The sequence below is a fragment of the Peromyscus maniculatus genome, chromosome 18, assembly GCF_049852395.1.
Source record: "Peromyscus maniculatus bairdii isolate BWxNUB_F1_BW_parent chromosome 18, HU_Pman_BW_mat_3.1, whole genome shotgun sequence".
NCBI classification, from domain to species: Eukaryota; Metazoa; Chordata; class Mammalia; order Rodentia; family Cricetidae; genus Peromyscus; species Peromyscus maniculatus.
In genome coordinates, this window is record NC_134869.1 from 30,166,134 (window position 1) to 30,186,815 (window position 20,682).

Consider the following 20,682-nt stretch of genomic DNA (forward strand, 5'->3'; position numbering starts at 1 on the left):
CCGTCTGGTTCCAATTCACGAAGGTATCAACCCTCCTGCCTTCCATCACACTACCTATCTTTTCTTTTCCCTCTAAAAAGAAAAAGTTCACCGCAATTACCCAGAAGCATCCCTCTTCTGTATCATAAACTACAAGCAGGGTATCCTGAGCAAGAAAGTGGCAGGCAGGTCTACAAACCACTACACTCCATTCTGCCAAAGCTCACTTGTGGGAATGCCATTCTTGACCTCCCTTCACTGTAAATAACCACCCTCCTTCCCATCCTACTCAAGTCCTAGAGAAATCCAACCATCGTTCTTTGTTTAGTTTTCAAAATTAACTGTAGGAGCATGTTTACTAAGGTCCTGAATTGCTGGTTTGATGGATCAATTTAAACTAATTCCACAGAATTGAGAGTCATTTTACAAACCACTGATGTTTGGCTTTCATAACTTACCAACAGTACGACTAATTTTTAAACCGTCAGAATCTGGCTTATTAAAATCCTAGATAAATTTTCACCTGAACGTTCTTAAAATGTTCCAAAGAACAGATGTGCGCTCGAGAGAACTAGGCTGCTAGCCAACAAGAATCCAAACGGCTCTCATTTCTAGAAGCTTGCCACTTGCTGTTACAATTTAGTTATCAACAGGAACAAAGCAAACATTCCAACAGAGAATAACGTAACACCCAAAATGTGAATGAGATTACGACAGAAGTAAAGCATCTACTGCTGATGTGGACTATTGTATGAAATCGCCTATTTAGAGCTCGAAAGATTACTCAGTGGGTGGGGGCACTTGCTGCCATGCCCAAAGACCTGAGTCCAATCCCTGGAACCACAAGGTGGAGAGAACCAATACCTACAAACAGTCCTCTGACTTCCACACATGTAACATCATCCAGGCGTGCCCACAGAGACACACACAGACACACACAAATGCACACCACACAAACAGACGGAGGTAAGGAGAATGGGAAGAGAGTGTGAGAGAGAAATGTAACTTTAATTAAGAATGAAATAAAAAACAAAGTGACTTATTTATCACTATATATGTGCATTAAGGTCAAGATTTTAACTCAAAATATTAAATGCCTCAAAGGAATTACGCATGTATTTCTTAGACAAGTGAACTCAAAACCATTATGCCAAAATGTGACTTAATTTCAAGCTCAGATGGAGGCCACTGAATGAAAGCCACACCAATATGGCAGAGTCACCTTGTCACTTCAACATACCTAGTTTCCTGAACTTGGGAGGGATGTCTTTTTCTGAGGACGAGTTAAGTAGGAATGGGAGAAAAAAGTAAGAAGTGTTCGTATTTGGCAGTAATATACTGTCTTTCAAAAGGGCATTTTTAGTAAAATGTTAAAATAAACATATACAGGGTGCGTTTTAATTGGGGACAAGATCAATATTGTTAGATCCAGAAACTATTTTCAAACAAATTCATGAGACTTGTAGCTCTCAATGAAGGTGAAAATTAATGAAAGTGTGGCAAGTGGCAGACAAAGCTTTATTATTATTATTATTATTATTATTATTATTATTCATTTTACATACCAACCACAAATCCCCCTCTCATCCCTCCTCCTGCTCCCCCACCCTCCCATACACCCCTCATCCCCTCCTCCAACAGGGTAAGTTCTCCCATGGGGGACAGCTAAGCCTGGTACAGTCAGTAGAGGCAGGACCAAGACCCTCCCACTTTATCAGGGGTGAGCAAGGTGTCTGATCGGAGGTAATAGGATGCAGAAAGCCGGCTCATGCACCAGGGATAGATCCTGATCACACTGCCAGGGGCCCCTCAGACCCAGCTACACAACTGTCTCCCGTATGCAGAGGGTCCAGTCCAGTCCCAAGCAGGTTCCACGGCTGTCAGTCTAAAGTTCGTGGGTTCCTTTGAGCTTGGTTCAGTTGTCTCTGTAGATTTCCTCATCATGGTCTTGACTCCCCTTGTTCATGTGGACCCCAGTAACTGATGGGGGTCTAGACAAAGCTTTATATTCAGTGCTGCTCACTGAAAGCCAAAGGGGAGAGAAAACTATGATTGGGCCATAGGGCAGCCCTTTGATCGTCATATTTTCCAAGAAAACTGTAAACAAGTCTGTATATTCATTATTTCATTCTGTCAACTATACATCACAGAGCATCAACATTCCTGTAAGATGCCAAAGAGATCAATCACAGTTCTCTATAAGTTCTTACAGACCATACTATCTAACTGAAGAGAAAGCCAGTCATGTTAAAGAGCATGAAAGGTGTCTAGTGATTTCACATTGACTTTTAATTATTCACCACAAACCACATACTGGCCACATCTGCAGATATGTGCATGCATAAATGGATACGAGCCTCTCTAACGATGTCACTTCTATATCACTTCACCACATTTAAGAGCAAGTATAAAAATTAAATTTCAAGAGCTTACACAGACGCCTCACTGGTTAAGGAATACAGTGGTCTTGAAGAGAACCTGAGTCCTGTTCCTAGAAACCACTTCAACCAGACCACAGCTGCCTATAACTCCACCCCCAGGGGTATCCATGCCTCTGGCCTCTGCTCCATGGACACCCACACTCAAATGCACATACTCATACACAAATAAATAAGAATGAAATAAGTCTTTAGAAAATATTTTATAAAGAAAAATTTTAAATATTACATATTATGTTTCATTGGACTTTATCAATTACTGTATGTCTACCAGAAATACTAAGTTAAATATCAACTAGAAATAAGTTTGAGTTTGAAGTTTTCTTGCTGTGTAACGCAGGCTGGCTTTGAATTCCCAGTCTTCCTTCACCAACTTCCTAAGTGCTGGAATAATGGTTGTACACCCCAACTGACTATATACTGACTTTACATAAGAATCTCTAAATCCACTGTTCCCTAAGGTTCTCTTACATAGTGTCTTTAAACTATCAACAATGTAATTAATGAATAATTTTCATCAGCAGAGATATTTCCTACGTAAGCTCACAAGCCATGCCTTGCACGAGGCTCTTTACATAATATAGCTCACTAAAATCCACCCGGAACTCCATGGGGCAGCTATGACTGTTATCACACAGAACCAGGAGTTTTGTCACACCACTGAATTTACAACTGTGGGCAATAAAAGTTCAGGGGTCAGAACTTTAGATTTTCTGGGCCCGCGGATCTTTAAGGTCTTTACTCCTCTGTCCCGAGCTTGAGGGGCTCTCACTGAGGAACATACTTCATAGATGCTAACAATATACTTCCTGGCTTTTTTTTTTTATGACATGGTGCCATCCAGCACATGTGTTCAACACACGCACGTGGAATTCTCCAGACAGTTGAGGAACACAACCACGTCAGTGCAGAAAATGTCAGCGTACTTGACACACAAACCACACAGCTTTGTTCCTCCCCAGTCCACCAGAAGCGCTGCACTCATACATGGACTCCAAAAATAAAAGGGATGTCAATCAAGGAGAAGTCCATTAGTGCCCAGGGACACTCATTCCTGACAAGAAGGACCGAAATGTGAGAGACTCTTTATATCTAAGGCACTATACCGAAATCACTTTACCCTCCAGAAGCAAAGAATTACATAGACTGCCCAGGTGTCTATTCAAAATAATCCTTCCTTCGCAGAGACCAGAAACATGTGACAAGCCAGAAAAAAAAGAAAAAGAAGTTGCTTATGGAAACAGATGCAGAGACCCACAGCCCAACATTAGGCCCAACTCAGGGAATCTGGCTGAAAAGAGGGAGGAAAGATTGAAGGAGCCAGAGGCGTCAAGGACACCTTTTCTTGTGATCAAGAAAACCCACAGACTCAACTAGCCTGGGCTCATAGGGCCTCACAGAGACTGAACTAACAATCAGGGAGTCTGCATTGGACCTACCTAGGTCCTCTGCATATATGTGACCATTGTGTAGCTTGGTCCTCTTGTGGGGCTCCTAACAGCAGGAACAGGGACTGTCTCCGACTCTTTGCTGGCTTTTGGGATACTATTCCTCATACTGGGTTGCCTTGCCCAGCCTTAACACATGGAGAGGTGTTTAGTCTTACTGCAACTGGAAATGACATGTTTTGTTGATATCCATGGGAGGCTTGCCCTTTTCTGAATAGAAATGGAGGAGAAAAGGAGGGGGGTGGGGTAGAGGGGCGGGGGTGATGCTGGCAGGTGAGGAGGGAGGGGAAACTGTGGTAGGGATACAAAATAAATGAGTTTTTTTTTTTTAATTTAAACAATAAACAATAAAAACCACAAGGAAAAAAGAAGTTGTAAGCACTGCTGATGTGGAGATCCTGAGGACTCGGGTCTCAAGAGCGAACAGACAAGGAGTGGGATTCAAGAGCACAGAGGACAAGTCTTTAAAGCTTGGACAGCAAGAGCACAACTGTAGGACTGTGTTCTCAGAAAGAAGAGAACAAGATATACCCCGGCCAGTGATCAACTGAGTCATCCCAACCCCAGCTTCAACACACGCTCCCTCTAAGTACATAATGATGCCGTCTTTAAAACCACAGAGAACATTCCTCATGCTACTTCATCTGATCCCCACTCTATGTGAACAGTTATTATTTTCACTTCCTGACCAATTAAAGTACTGAGTTCATGAGAGCTGAGGAGCTCAAGTACTTAAGTGGCAGAGTGGTGCTTGAAAAATCTAAAACTCGCATCTTGTTTTTTCTTGATCCGATATTTGTTCCCAATACTGCATAAGACTATATAATAAGATGAAACTCAAAGGAAAATCTAACTCGTTTGAGCATAGGGTTCCTTTAAAAGATTCTATTTGACACACTCCAAAATCTTTTAAGATGCCTGAAAGCTAAAGTGAACCAAATCAAATATAATCATTTAAACCCAAGACCCAATTCATTTATTTTAATTTGCAGGGTACACAGCACACAAGGCCCACACCACTGTGCCCTGTCTCTACCTCAGATGGAAAATCGTCACACTTACTGTAGGTACCCCTCACCCCACATCATTATCTAATGCCTGAGTATCACTAACAAAGGTCTACTTTTCATACTCTCTCTCAGCTGCCTGCTTGTGTACCTCGCTGCACTCATAAAGTCTATAAAGTTGTCATGCAGTGAAAGCGACATTTCCTCAAATGCATTTTGGCTCCAGAGACGCAATTTGGGCATCAAGACCTCTTCAAGTCATTGAGCCCCTCAATGGAACCGAGGGGATATTGACATTAACCCTCCAGCCTCACTTGCTTTATCTGCATACAAAAGGCAGATATTGGTGACATGATGCTGGGCATTATTAGTCTCTGTATTGGTTTCTATTGCTGTGAAGAGACATCATGACCACAGCACCTCTTATAAAGGAAACATTTAATTTGGGTGGCTCCTTTACCATTTCAGAGGTTCAGTCCATTATCATCATGACGGGGAGAATGGTGGCCTGCAGGTAGACGTGGTGCTGGCTAATCTTAGCTTGTAGGGAACAGGAAGTTGACTGAAACACTGAGTGGTATCCTCAGCATAGGAAAACCCAAGCCCGCCCACCCAGTGGCACACCTCCTCCACCAAAGCCATGCCCACTCCAACAAAGTCACACCTGCTAATAGTGCCACTCCCTATGAGATTATGGGTGCCAATGACATTCAAACCACCACAGTCTCCCACTAGTTTTGGTGTATATGACAGCTCAGATGAACACTTCTGAATGGTGAGGGCGGTTCTCTAGTGAAAGTTACCTTTGCCCTCCTTCCCTGTCTAGACAGTATGAGCTCAGTTCTTGACTTCCTTCCTTTGGTATTCCAGAACTGACAGCATTTGATGCCTTTCAGACACAGCAGTAGCCTAGGCATCAGAAAACGAGCCTCCCACAAACCTATGTCCACACACATCTGTCCCACACTGAGAACAGCCCTCTCCAAATCCCTATAGAATCCTCTATGTGCAACTCCTAAGAAAGAAGGTTTGTTTTTAGGAGTGAAACCCCATGATTCTAGTTTGCCCCATTGTTGCCAACAAAGCTCTTGCTTGCCTCAAAACTTTAATGTTTCGAGTCCCTGGCCTCACAGAGCAACATCAGGACCAGATCTACTGCATCAAGGCAACCATGTGTACCTTTCAAAATCAGAATTTGCTATCTGAATCTGGAGTGACGTTACAAAGAAGATGTTTTTGTATGTGTCTGGTGACAGACGTGTTGATGGGGGCCATCTCCTAAGCTTCACCCGGCTCTTCCTTTTCAAATTTCGAAGAGTAACTCAAACTCATATCATCAGATTGGAACTGTCTTGATGGAACAAACAAGCAGGAAGGAAGCAGAACATAATTAAACCAATTGGCTAAGCTCTTACAGACATAAGGGATACCTAGCCTCAGCTCCTTTCCACCCAGGAATTCAGGCGAGTTTCCTAAACATCTATAAAGGACACAGATCTCACCTGTAATCGTATTTAAATGAGATTTTTTTTTTTAAAAAAAAAAGCTTATTACCCAACGTGGGTCCCAGAGCACCTATAATACCTGCTTCTACTGAGGCCAAAGAAATGCAGAGTCCCAGGTCCTCTCCAAGCAGAGTCTATACTGTAACAATGACAAGGGACTCCAGGTGGACTGACCTTTAGGAAATGCTGGTCGAGAAATGTATACACATAGAAAGAAATGCAGCAAACGCCCATCTCAGTGTCCCCATAGGAGAGGCATAGAAAGATCCATCTAATTACAAGAAACTGAAGATTTTTGCTGACTTAAAGAGGGTTTTTTCTTCTTCTTAAGTGAATTGCCAAGCTGGGGATAATGACTCATGCCTGTTATTCACAGCACTGGGGCATCTGAGACAGGAGGATTTTAAGTTGGATGCCTGACGGGGCTACATAGGAGACTCGATCTCAGAAGCAACAAGTACAACACAGGCAATTGCCTCCATAAATTCAGAGAAGCAAGCTGCCAAACAGAGCCGGGTCCAAAACCTGCTTACCTGCCACAGGTATTTTCCACATCACAGCCCAAGCACATTTAAAGGGGGCCACCCAAAATTGGCTCCTAGAAGTCGTTGGCATTACTTTCATCAATGACACATATGACATTGTTAAACAATGACATTTCAACTTCAACATAAAACAAAATCTATAAAGACTATGATTTTTTTATAGAAAAAAAAATTCTCAAACACAGAAAAGTAAATTTTAGCACATGGTGTCAAATCTCAAATTCAGGTACTTCCATTAAACACACACACACACACACACACACACATCCCTTAAAGAATGGATTAAAATGTATATAAATCTTTATTTCTTTAATACAAATTCAGCAACAATTCAGTGCCATTGTTTTTCTTCCAATCGAGTAACAGGAACACCTTCCCCCCTTTAAATGTAGTTTACCAAATAAATTCAGGTATACCAGTTTTTCACATCAGCTATAAATAATCGCTTCCCCCTAAAGGGCCTATTTCTGCAAATAAAAATGTCTTTTTGCCTGATTAAACTTCTTCATCATCTGAGAACTTTTCTCCTGCAAATGTGGAGTTGAAAATTTTTGCCTGCTTTGTCAAAATGAGCTCTCTTTTAAAGCTTTGGGAGAGCGGTCCTGTAGGTAATTATCAGGGGGTAAGAAGGAGCAACCAGTGCCAAGAGAAAGAGATTGGAAAAGATACTGGGACCCAGGTATTTTGCCTTCAGATGCCTTTTACAATCAAAAGAGACAGGCTCCGTATTTATGTCTGGAAGCCTGAAGGCAGAAAGATACAAGTAGCCAAAAGGTAGTTTACAGAACAATGAGAAATGTCCCAAAGGAGCCACTACCTGCTCCTGCAGCAGTCCCCGCCAGCACTACCTGAAGAAGTCCTTCTCCCAGATGGCTCTCTAATGACAATGACCTCTCCAGATTGAGAGAAGCCTGAGAGAGGAATCTCCATGGCCACCACCTACGGCACCCCCTGCAGAGGGCACCATTTGCAAGGGCTGTCACTTCCACATGCACTGCCCTCAGCAAGCCCTTGTTCCTCCGGAGGAGCCCTCCCCAAAGCCTGTAACTACTGACTGTGTATTTAATTCAGGAGCTGCCACTGACAGCAGAGAAAGCCGAGTAGGCATGCTTTCACCGTGGAACAAATTGGAAATTAACAAAAGCAAGATGCTGACTTTTCTCAAAGTCTCTTCGTGTATCTGCCCCTCTCCCCGGCACTACATTTATAATCGTGGTAACAACATGCTTTACAACAATGTCCTTTACGGAAACATATATCATGATAGAGGAAAAACAAAACCAGAGCTGTGGTTTTTTTTTCTTTCTTTCTTTTTTTTTTTAATCCCTTCAGCTTCTTTATAAAATACTTAGGAGCAAATGCAAAAAGAAAACATTACTGAAGACACAGCTGTAATCTCCCTTGCCTTACTCATCGTTAAAAAAAAAAAAAGAAGATGTAAGAAATAAACTTGTGAACTGCATTTAAAATTAATACCTAAAGAATTTCAAGTATGCAGGGTTCTATGGACCGCCACACTCCCCAGTGGATTTTCAAACAATGTTGAAACAAGGCTATTTGAAATACTACAGTCCCATCATTTAACACTGTTCAAAATGTCAAGAGCCAGCATTGCGCCCCAGTGGCCGCTCCTCAGCAAATACCATATCCCTTTGAAGTTAAAACACTCATAAACGACACCAAGAGAGAATCCCTACCTTGAGCAGTCAAACTTACCTACTTCTGCAGAAATTACCTCTGGAATCACAATTAGGAGGAAAGTACCCTTAGCATCACAATTTCTGAACTTTGGAGTTTCAAACCTCCATCGTGTGTGTGTGTGTGTGTGTGTGTGTGTGTGTGTGTGTGTGTGTACGTACATCTATACGTGTATGAGTGTGAACCGTGTGGCCCATAGCATACATTTACAAGTCACAACCTCCCTCCCTCGCATGTCAGTCCCTGCCTTCCACCTTGTTTGAAAAAGGTCTCTTCGTTATTTTTCTGTTACACGTGCTAGCCTGAAAACTTGTGTGGATGTTGCCAGCTCTGTCTCCCACCCCCTCAGAGAAGTGGTCCTCTAAAGGACTGCAGACACTCATGCTATGCATCTGGTTTTTATGTAGTTCTGGAGATTGAAATTTAGGTCCTCAGGCTTGGGTGCCAAGTGCTTTTATGCACTGAACATCCCTCTACTCCCCTTCAAAGAAATATTTTCAACGTCTCCTAACTGATTAAACCAAGATTGAACACTATGCTGATTACTTTCTCGTCAACTCACCACAAGCTAGAATTATGTGAGAAAAGGGAACTTCTGTCGAGAAAATGCCTGTGTCTATGAGGGCATTTTCTTGATTAAAAATTGATGTGGGATCGCCCGCCACCTGTAGAGGGTACCACCCATTGGCTGGTGGTCCTGGGTGCGATAAGAAGGCAGGTTAAGCAAGTCATGAAGAGCAAGCCAGTAAGCAGCACTCCTCCATCGCTTTTGTATAAGTTCCTGTCTCCAGGCTCCTGCCTTGAGATCCTGGCCTGACTTCTTCAATGATGGATTGTGACATAAAAGTATAAGCCAAATAAACCATTTCCTCTCAAGATGCTTTTGGTCAGAATGTTTTCTGGCAGCAACAGAAAGTGATGTAGGACAAGACCATATTGATCCCATTTTTCAACTTGATGCTTCTAAAGAATAATTGCTAGAATGTGTTGTAACAATTTTCACAGAAATGGAGATTAATCATCAAAAGCAGAGATCTCACAAAAATAATTCCACTGGCCACCACACCTAGCACAGGGGTACTCATCTACAGGTAGGACGATGTGTTTTATTTGACGAATCCTGAATTTAGCCTTGACTGTGACAACAGTCCATTCCACGCCTTACACCCTGTCTCACACTGATGCCACGAGGTGGCCTTGCAGAGGAATCAACAGACAAAAGCTGACGGCAAATTATAGGTGAAAAGTATTTCCTCTGCCGAGCGCCAAGCAGCTCTGTCCTCAAGGAACGTGGCACCTGTGCAGCCACCAAAAAAGCAAACGCACATATGATCGGATCTAATTCCACAATGAAATGGGAGCTAAAGCGAAAGTTAGAAGTCTCGGTGCCTGTCTCTGTCACAGACTAATTTTCTGGACATCTCCATCTTCGATGTAACAACTTCTGGCTGTGCAAATGAATTACATTTATAAAATACTCCTTTTTGTTGTTTTCATTTTTTTTGGTTGTTGTTCTTTGTTTGTTTTTGATTTTTCGAGACAGGGTTTCTCTGTGTAACCCTGACTGTCCTAACCAGGCTGGTCTCGAACCCCAGAGATCCACCTGCCTCTGCCTCCCAAGTGCTGCGATTAAAGGTGTGCGCAACACTGCCTAGCTATAAAATTTTCTTAGATTAAGCAAGTTTCTCTGAAAACATGACAGTGACTTAATAGTTGAATTGCACAAAATGTCTCAATGTCCTGTCTTATTCATACTACACCTACCAGATTTCCTTGCTTCCCATTTGTTTGTAAATAAGAAGACAAAAAAAATATCATAGTGGTAAACATTAAGAAGTAATCCTAAAGTGTCTAAAAACAAAAACAAAAAGAACCACCAAAGGCTAAAATGAACATTTACACTTTTTATTCTAGAAACTTTGAGTATGCGCCACAGAACACAGACGTGACTGGAAAGCTAGCCAGGAGACCAAAGGAACAGTGGTCAGTGTGAATATTACAGCAGCCTCTCTTAATGATGTTAATAGCCTAGGAAAGACACTTAAACTCTCTGAGGCAAAAGTCTGTCAGCCCCATGACAGGATGAGGTAAATCTAGTTAACACAAAAAGTTCCATACAGCTAGCTCCCCGGGTTTCATCAGCAATACAGGGCTTGTTAAAAATTTTGCTGGGCACAGTTTAAAACTTAGCTGGGCACAGTGGCCAGCACTATCAGCACACAAGAACCTGAGGTAGCAGGACCACACGTTTTTGAGGACATCCTACAAAGCAGGACACTGTCTCAAAGCAAATAAGTAAGTAAATTAATACTACTACAATGAAAATAAATATTAATATGCCATTAAATGTCTAGAAAGAAGTAAACTTTAGTTAAATTCTATCCACTAAAGGGCAACCTATCCACATGTCCATAGACCTCCTGAATTCAAAGAGCTTTACCTGCCCAAGCGATGGCAGGTTTACTAAGATGAGCAGCTGTTGTAGATGCTTTGTATATCTACCTCAAATAAAGGCAGCTGCTGTCTAGACAGATGTGTAACCGGTGACTCACTGAATGTCACAGTCTATGCCTAGACGCACGCGCAAATCAAATCTTCAAAGTGGCCAACCACCATTGGACCTAACTACACCTGTACTGAGCCAAAATATTACGTCTTTATTGTGTAAGCAATCCTGATGGTGTCATTCCCTGTTATTTATTGATTTATTTATTTAGTGTGATAGCTAAACTTCTAAACAAGCACCACTATTCAGAGAGGAGAGATCTTTACACTCCATTACCCATGTGTCCTTTTCTTCAAGGCTTCAATACTTGTCTCTTTGGAAGATCTGCTAAAGTGGATATGTAAAGTTATCTATGAAAGAATCTCAGAAAGTTTTAAGCAGGAATGATAATTACATTCAAAGTAGTTCACATACAAACAATTCAGTTATAGGGAGATAGGCTTTGTCAGCCAGGGATTTTTGAGAATACACTAAGGGTAAAAGGTGTCCTCTCCTAATATGATGAAGGTGCGTGTTTTAGAAATAATGCCCTCTTGGCCTAGGGTATAAACATCTGGGCTTTGAATAAGTGTTTTTAGTGCACTGGGCAGCCACAGACATTAGAATAAGCGTGCTCCTAACACATGCTGGAATCCAAAGGCTATACCATTTCAAAAGCATGGCAGCAGAGAATTCAGTGTTACTGTAGAGGCACATTCACTCTGAAAAACTAACTACAGATAAAAGACAACAGCTCTTGGAATCGACAATGTAAATTAATAATCATGTCTGTGCCAGTGTATGTACATGCACGTTTATGTGTGTGCATGAAAGAAACCTGAGAGACAGATGGCTGCCAAGCAATTTCCCCTTTGGCATTTGGGTCTGTCCTCTGAGTGCTTGTATTGGGGTCAGCTGCTATGATAAACACCATGTGACGTGCTCAGCAGAGGTGAAGCGAAGCGATCCAACACTGGCTTCATCTAGTTGTAATTTTAATTTGCCAAGAAGAAACGTACTTGTTCACAAGAACAAAATGAGCCACTGCCAAATAAATCTGATGAAACAATCAAAGCTTAGCAAGAAAATTAAATGTTATATAAAATAGTTCATAAACTAAAGTTGTTTCCAACTGCATTTTATCAATATTATAATTATGCTGGGAAGGGAAAATAAAAGGTAAAACAATACTCTTGTGTTTGATTTCTGGTAATAATGACCTGATGAGAAAAACCTGTGTTTTATACAAAGCAAAAATTTCTCTCGTTCATTGTTTCTGTCAGATGCATACCTTTATTTTGTTAACGCACAAAACGATGGGTTTCACTATGGCATTTTCAACACAAGAACCATTATGCTCTGTTTTGAGATAGATTCTCCCTATGTAGCCCAGGCTAATCTAGAACTCGCGTGTAGACTAGGCTGGCCTGGAACTCACAGAAACATTCCTGCCACTGCCTCTACAGCTCTGGGAATAAAGGCATACATACACACCGCCTCATCAATCTCAGTTATGACTTCAGAGGTTAAACACACTGGAATTGAAAACATAATCACTTCAGACCGATCCAAAGCCAATCTGCTGAAATAATTCTTTAGAGAAAAGTTAACGGAGTGATCAGTCATCTCCCAAAGGATTCTTGTCACACCATATCAAAGACCACATTGACAACAGCCTTAAAAATCAAACAGAAGGAATACCTGAATACTGGCAGGTGTAAAGGCAGGCTTCTGAAAAACTGTTAACCTGCCTTCTCCCCCCGTTATGAAGACGTCTATTTGAGAGCTAACATGCTCAGCCTATGATAAACAGCTGCTCCTCACAGGCGTCTTGAACACGTGCTTTTAGTGCACTGGACAGCAACAAATGTTTTCCTTCATTCGAATACTGTCAATCAAAATCATTACGCACAAAATTCTTCACTGCTTTGTTTTGTTTCGATCCTTTCAGTGTAACAGTCCTGGCTGTCCTGGATCTCACTTTGTACACCAGGCTGGCCTCAAACTCACAGAGATCCCCCTGTCTCTGCCTCCCAAGTGCTGGGATTAAGGTGTGTGCCACCACCCCCTGGCTGTTCACTGGTGTTTTATGTTTATACCATACGAAAAACCATACAAGGAATGTGTTATTAGAGTCCTTGTTAGATGACAGCCGGATGTAGTGGCACGCGCTTGCGATGCAAGCACTCAGGAGGCTGAGGCAGGTAGATCAGGAGTTCAAGACCAGCCTGAGCTACTACAAAGCAAGACCCCGAGGTCTCACAGGTGGGTGGAAGCAAAAGGAGAAAAAGAAAGGAGAGGTTGCTTTTCAAAGCAATAAAATAGCTAAGAGATGCGTAAGTAATGTTAAGGACCACCCTGGACCTAAGAAAATTGTGGAGGCTGTGGCAACGGCTCAGTAGATAAAGCATTTGCCACACAAGCATGAGGACCCGAGTTCATATCCCCAGAGCGCACGTTAAAACCAAACAGGTGCGGCCATGCTGGTCATACCCTGGAGAAGTGGAGGCAGGGGATCCCCAAGGCAAGATAGCTAGCTGGCCTGAGGGGACTCAGTCAACTTCAGGTTCAATGAGAGACCCTGCCTCAAAATATAGTGTAGAGAAACAACAGGGAAGATAGCTGACAGCAACTTCCGGTCTCCACATGTATGCCCAGCACACGCACACACACACACACACACACACACACACACACACACACACACACACACATACGAGAAAGAGAGAGAGAGAGAATGCAAAACACCTATCAAGGGATATGAACCAGCGAGTGACACATACATGTTCCAATATCAAAATCTCTAGTTGTCTTATTTGTTTGTTTTCTCCAAAGTAATGGTATTTTACTCAAGTGATGATTAAAAAGCTGTATTCTTATTCCCCTTTCTATATCATAAAAGGGTATGCCACCCACTAAATGATACATGTACAATCAAATCAGACTTCTTTCCATTGCATCAAGCTCACTCTTCTCAGTGTGACCTCTGAGGCACTTGTGGCAGTATTTTAACGGGGACAATGTGTAACGAATGATATAAGGTCACCTTCAACAAGCACATAAGGGAGCAAAGAGTTTGGGGTCACAAAAGGTGCCTGTTTGTATTCTGCTCTCTCGTAAGCGTCAAGTTTCTCCAGAACGTTTTTAAGAGGATCCATCAAGGAGTTGCAGGCCAATGGAGCTTAAACTTGGGCCAGCCTACTGGAGAGACAATGGAGTCATTACACTATCTATACTCACGATGAGAGAAGGGAGAATAAAGCTGGGGGCAGGTATATTTTCTCATCAGATACTGTGAATTCTGCCCTTGCACTGTTCACTTTCATACATCGTAGACAGATTCTTAAGTTTACTTGCAAGACATTAAGTTTTTACCACAGGGAATGATTTTTGCTTTAACAAAGTTTCAGGTTTCCACTCAACTTCCAACAAGCTACATAAGACATTAAAAGTAATCATATATATATATATATATATATATATATATATATATATATAAAGTTTATTGAATAAATTTGATCATTATATTTAAAATAAATGGTAACTCTGAGAGGTAGCACAGTGATAATGTTCACACTACAGCAATAACAAGCCCCCCCCACAAAGGCCAGAGTCTTCAGGCTACAGTGCAAGGTTCTCATTTAGTTAAGCAAGCCGTGCCCAAGATCCATCTTTCTCCTTGTCTATAGCTCTCTCTACTTCCAGCCTCCTCTGTTCTAGAACTGTATTTCACAGAAGTTCCTGGGGGGGCATCACGATGCACAGACGTAATGTAAACAATGTTTTAAATGTGAATCTTTGCCATCTGAAATGGAACAGTGGAAACAAACATCATGTCCTCATCCGACAGTTTCCACTTGGCTCCCTGTTCACTTCACTCTTCACACACCAGTGAGTTACAGTACTTACACAGAAAAGTGTATTCGCAAAGCCAGAGTTTACAGTGCACCTTGGCAATGAATCACCTCCACATGCTGTGCACATGACACATCAGGCCAGTGCTGCATAAACACGCACCTTGCGGTTTCTATGAAACATAGGTAGCTTGCTACTCTGAAGATTTCACAGTTTTTCAGAGCACGTGGTTGCCTATGAAGTTTTGTGAGAAATCAACAGAAACTACTTTTTACTGCATAGCAAAGCATAATTCATACTTTAGGCCCTCAACATTCTATAGCTTTATGTCTAAATATCCTATTGAACATGCTATCCATAATATGGGACAATTCGAACACTAAATCCACCTCTGCAGACAGAAAACAGAAGACGTGGATTCTAACACTCAATGTGACCTGTAGCAGATGAGGAGCTTCTGAGAAATTCCAGCCATCAAGGACAACTCATTTATCATCACAGGCACAGCCATCTCCCAGACCCACAAAGTCCAAACACTTCAGGGTGAGTGGTAGACCCACAGAAACATGTACACGCACAGTTACGTAAGTTTTAGTCTCCATTTTTTTAAAGAAGGTGGCCTCTCTTTGTACATCCTCTTTTAAGAACTGGACAGCACTGATGAAGAGTATTCGAGAGGAATTCGTGACTCATCATGACGTTCTATGATGTGAGAGTTTTTCAGTGTTTTCATTCTTCAGAAGCTCCTTACTCTTGGTTACAGTACTTGCTGCCTCAGCTCACCCCAAAAGAGCCAGCCACGGCCCTGATTTCATCCCTGCACTCATATTAGTGAAAATTAAAACTGATTAATTTTAAAGGAACAAAAGCTTTCTCCACCGGTGCTCTTAAAATAGCAGGTGCATCATCACAGGAACCCAGAGGAAGAAAGGCGAACAGCTCCGCTCCCCTTCGCTCACAGCCCATTCCTTAGAGCAACTGAGGTCAACTGCTGAGGTCAGGACGCTGTCTTAAAAGTTGTGTGAAAGTTTGCCAGAGACTTTCTGTCAGCTACCCTCTGCTGGGCACAACATTAAGCCCATCAGGGGTGTGTGGGATAGTTCTGCAAGCATTATCGGAGAATTCCCACAGCAGGCAATGAGGGTGCGGACTAACATCCCCTGATTTAAGATATACATCCAGGAACACTCTTAGCAGGAGAGTGGGCACATCAGACTACAGAATCTGGCTGATGGACAGAAGAGTGCATGCAGCCTTGCCTCCTCACTGTCCCTGTTGTCAACCACTTTGTCCAAGTTCACTCACTGCCTCGTCCTAACCCGGGGAAGGGGTGGGGGGGACCCATTCACTCCTGTAAGCCCAGAGAGGCTGCTGAAAGGCTGTCAAAGTAAATCTGTGTTCACTTTTTGGATGGTTTAATTTCAATGGAGCATGAAACACCCCAGGACGGTTAATAAGTTTAGCCAGGCATGCTGTTCTCCCTAATATATTTTAATTATGCATCTGTTTTAATTGTAATCAGATTAAGTCACCGGAAAAGGCACAAATTGGAATTTTTCCCCTAATGGCTATTGGAGCTTTTCATCAGTTTCTAAACACTAACAACAGTTTAAAAATAGGTAGAGACACCAGCACAAGGGTGAGATTTCCAGGAACCAAGGCAGTTTCTTTGACAACATACAGTCCGGGTCTCATTAGCCACCCAAACAAACCCAAATACAGAAGACAACTTCAGTCTCCAGGGACGTCTTCTTCCCTAATTAGCATCGGAAATATCACTAATGTCTAGCGCAACACTCCCAGCAGAACTGAAAGCCCATGATGTTGTTGTTGCTGTTTTTTTATAAAAGACTGCCCCATGATGGATGAGCAATGATGTCAGCTCAAAGTTTACTACGATGCACGCCAAACAGAAAGTTGACGCAGAGTACGCGCGCTCTTTCTACTATTTTGGCAACTGTCAAACGTGCATTTAACTTCGGGAAATAAGTGTCCTATCAATAAAAGGAAACGACACGGAGAAGATCTACTAAGGGGCGAGGAGCGACTTCCTTCCAAGTCCACATGTAAAATCGCTTAATATGCTTTTTTTGCACCAAATATACCTAGGACTTTTATTGTTTTGGTGTTTTTTTTTTTTAATGTAGGTTCATTAAACAGTTTTCCAAATTGCCGGGATTTCCGCTAAATAACTTAAGCGTCTACCAACCGGCGGCAAGAAGCAAGCAAGAACCTGCTGCAAAGTAGGAGCGGAAACTCGCTTGGCCCGCCCAGTGCGCTGGCGTCCCGGCTGTTTGCTTTAGGAGTTACGGTTTCCACGTCGCCTAAGCCTTCAGGTGCTGATAACCTGTGTCCCCTGGTTCAGCCTGACAGCGGGCAGTTCCAGAGCCCCCACCCCACCCACCCCCCACTCCCCTGGCGCCGCAGCCTTTGCCCCTTTCCTCTCGCCCACTTACCTGTCATCGTAGCAGAAATCCGCACTCAGAGTGTTGAGATACAAGGCGAGCCCCAGAGCGCTGCTCACCAACTCTGCAATCATCTCTCCACCGCCTTCCCTCCGGCTTGGCTCCCAGCGCGAGCGCAGCAGCGGCAACAAAAAACAGAAGCATCAATCCCCACCTTCCGCCGCCTTCTCCTCCTGGTTGCACTTTTGCCTGGCTTCCCCGCCCGCCTCCTCGCCCTCCCTTCTCTGCTCCTTCTTCCGATCCCGGGTTCCTCTCCGCCGGCTCCTCGGGTCGCCTGGCTCCGCGGCTCCTGGAGTGAGTGCTCCCCGGGGGTTACGGGCTCACACCGCGCTCCCCATGCCCGACACCCGGGAGAGGCAAGCGGCGATCCGGCTTCACGCCCCCCGGCGGAGAATCGGGGCTAGTCCTTTCGCGCGGCTCGCGGTCCCCACCCTAACCCATGGCACTTTGGGACGCCCTAGGTGGAGGACTGAGGAGGTAACAGAGTGAGAGATGGGAGGGGAGGGTGAGTGGTCGGGGAGGAGGGAGGCGTAGGGGCCGGACGGAGCCGGGATCTGGGACCAGCGGGAGGAAAGCAGAGAGAGATCGAGAGAAAAGGGGCGGGTGGGAGGGACGAGGCGAACCGCCTCTCCTCGCCGCCTCCCGGGCGGGCGCACGCACGACTCCCGGGGTCGTTCACACCAACTCGGCCGCCACCGCGGCTGCAGCACATTCACTCTTTATTGGTTCCCTCCCCGGGCCCCCTCTCCAGTGAAGTGAGAAGCGGCGACTGGGGACTCCAAAAGCTCCCGCGTGGGGTTCTCGCCGCGGCCCCACGCGCCTGCGTGGCCAGCCCTCCAGCCCGAGCTAGCCCTGCCCCTTGCTCCACCCAGATCCTCCCCGCAGGCTCCTCCTCGTCACCCCCACTGGCGGGAGGCTCCGCCCACTCTCCCCGCTGCTCCAGCCTCCTCCTCCTCCAGCCCCGCTCCCTTCTTCCTCTTCTTTCACCTTCGTTTTGTTTCCCGCCCCCCCCCCTCTGGAAAGCCCCCCGGGACAAGGACGACTTTTGGAAGATTGCCCAAAACGATAGCTAGAGTGCGCTCTGGTCTGGGCAGGGGAAATGGAGGAGAAAGGCGACAGGAGGAGTCGATGGCTTGGGCCGGTGGTGCCTGGAGGCGCCTGGCACCCACTAGATCGCTAGCCAAGCGCGCGGTGCCAAGAGCTGTCAGGCAAAGATCTGGTCAGCTGGAGAGACTTCTGGGGACACTTGAGAGGTAGAACAGGTTTGGCGAGCGCTGGCAGCCTCGGTTGCCACTAAAGATCTATTGCCCGCGTGCAGGGTGCGTGAGCTGAATTGGAATGGGGAGGGCCTGTTGAAGAGCGGGGGGGTAGGGGGGGAGTGTTTAGGAAGCAGAGTTCCACTCTGAGGCCACGCCGCCACCACCGTCGACATTAATGTCAATGGGGAGACACGTGTCCCGCGGTGAGATTATGAAAAGCGATCCAGGAAAATGAAAGGGGAGAGGCTAGAAGGTAAGAAATACGCACACGTGGGCTGCTCAGAGAACGAGGGGGCTGGGGTGTCTTTCGTGGATCAGGACTGTCAGGCTGACTCTGAGAACATAGACGAGAGGGACCCCCCACCCCAACCCCCACGCTAGTGCAACCCTCTACAGCGCCATCCTTACATCCCAGCAAAGGAGAAAGCTAATGCCCTTTTCCTTTCCGCCCGGATGCAAGACTGGATGGAAGGCATCCAACATGATGAAATACGGTGTAGAAGAATGGTCTGGGCAGAAAGAGCCCTGCGTACTAAAGCTGCAAGACCAAAGAGGTCCGAGGGCTGTCTGCCACCCCTCCTTCCTGCCTGGTCCCCTCTCTTACGACTGGACTGGTGGCTGCCTCCCGTGGACCACAATGAACACTACTGCAGCGCCCCCTGCTGTGGGGAAGCTACAGGGCATGGAAAACCAGTCCTTCGTCCCTCATGCAGGCCTGACTTGTCCCCACCGGGTAGAGCCGCACCTGACCTGCTAGCTCTTCAAAGGTACTAAAAGAAACTGGAGGCCTCGGGTGTGTGGCAGCGACCTGAAAAGTTTGAATGCCCGCCAAGCAAAGATGCCAGACTTTGCAAGGAAATCTTTTAGACACTGTATAAAAGTGTTCTATCGCCAACAGGCAAATTTGGATTTGACCAAAACATTATACGCATGTAGGAAATTCTCAAATAATACATTAAAGACGGTGATTTCTATTTTGCATGTTCCCCTATATACTGTGGGGTTTTGTTGTTGTTTCTTAAATCCTATCAATTGGTCCATTCGGATCCTCTCTGTCTCTCTCCTGGGATTATATATTGATGTTGGATCCTAGGGCCCAGGGGGAGGAATACACACACGAGTCTGATACCTGGGTTTGAATATCAACTCAGCTGTTCGTTATTTGGGGAAGCTGGGGCCAGTCACCCTCCTCATACCTCATTTTTATAAATGTTCTTTTGGTTCGATGAGTTACCATATAAAGCATCTAGAAGGAAAAGTGCCACAAGAAGTTAGCTGTTGAGGTTTCCAGCGTCTTCTTTTACTTCTTACCTAAACCCTAGACATTCACCTCCCAAATAAATACCACCACAGCCACACTGCCCCAATGTTAGTCCAAGCTATTGTTACCTCCTGCAGGAATTAATCTAATGGCCTTGGTAAATGGTCTCATTTCTACATCTACAGCCCCTACTCCAAGCATTTACTTGAGGTACCCGACAAGCAGCTTGAAATTCAATCTCTCCGCTCAAGCGTGTATTATAGTTACTTCCTGGTGCACATAGAATAAAAACTCTCATTCTGGCTCATTTGGCCCTCCCCATCTTCACAATGTGTTCATCTATGTACCATATCACATCTTCTCTAGAACCTTCTTTTCTCTTCTTCCTGGAAACGTCTTCGCCCCAGACATTCTTTGACGACTTTCCACCATCAGGTACTTTTTTTTTTCACATGCTATTACTTCAAACTTTCTATCTAGTACTTTATAACACACACACACACACACACACACACACACACACACACACACACGCTCACACACTCACACACTCCTTTATCTATCATCCAATATTACTTCCTTCTTAGTACACACTTATATCTTAATATGTATCTTAGTACACACTTGTATCTTAAATTACCACTTGAATTGAAGCTAGGAAACTTGCCTACATAGTGCCCAGACCATGAAGCATCTGAACATGTAAAAGAAACCTAATAAGAAAACAAATACTGATA

General features: G+C 44.3%; 1 protein-coding gene and 1 long non-coding RNA gene across 2 annotated transcripts in view; one reads left to right on the plus strand and one right to left on the minus strand.

Moving 5' to 3' along the window:
- Nucleotides 1-18,044, minus strand: part of Tmtc2 (transmembrane O-mannosyltransferase targeting cadherins 2) — a 415,948-nt gene extending 397,904 nt beyond the window's left edge. The window contains exon 1 of the mRNA XM_042263186.2: nt 17,417-18,044. Coding sequence (XP_042119120.2) covers nt 17,417-17,499 — 83 coding nt within the window. The 5' untranslated portion in view covers nt 17,500-18,044. The remainder of the gene's footprint in view (nt 1-17,416) is intronic.
- A 225-nt stretch (nt 18,045-18,269) lies between these two features.
- LOC143269154 (uncharacterized) lies at nt 18,270-19,677 on the plus strand. Its single transcript, XR_013045507.1, has 2 exons — nt 18,270-18,937; nt 19,145-19,677. It is a non-coding gene; the product is annotated as an uncharacterized LOC143269154 (long non-coding RNA).
- Nucleotides 19,678-20,682: the final 1,005 nt, after the last annotated feature.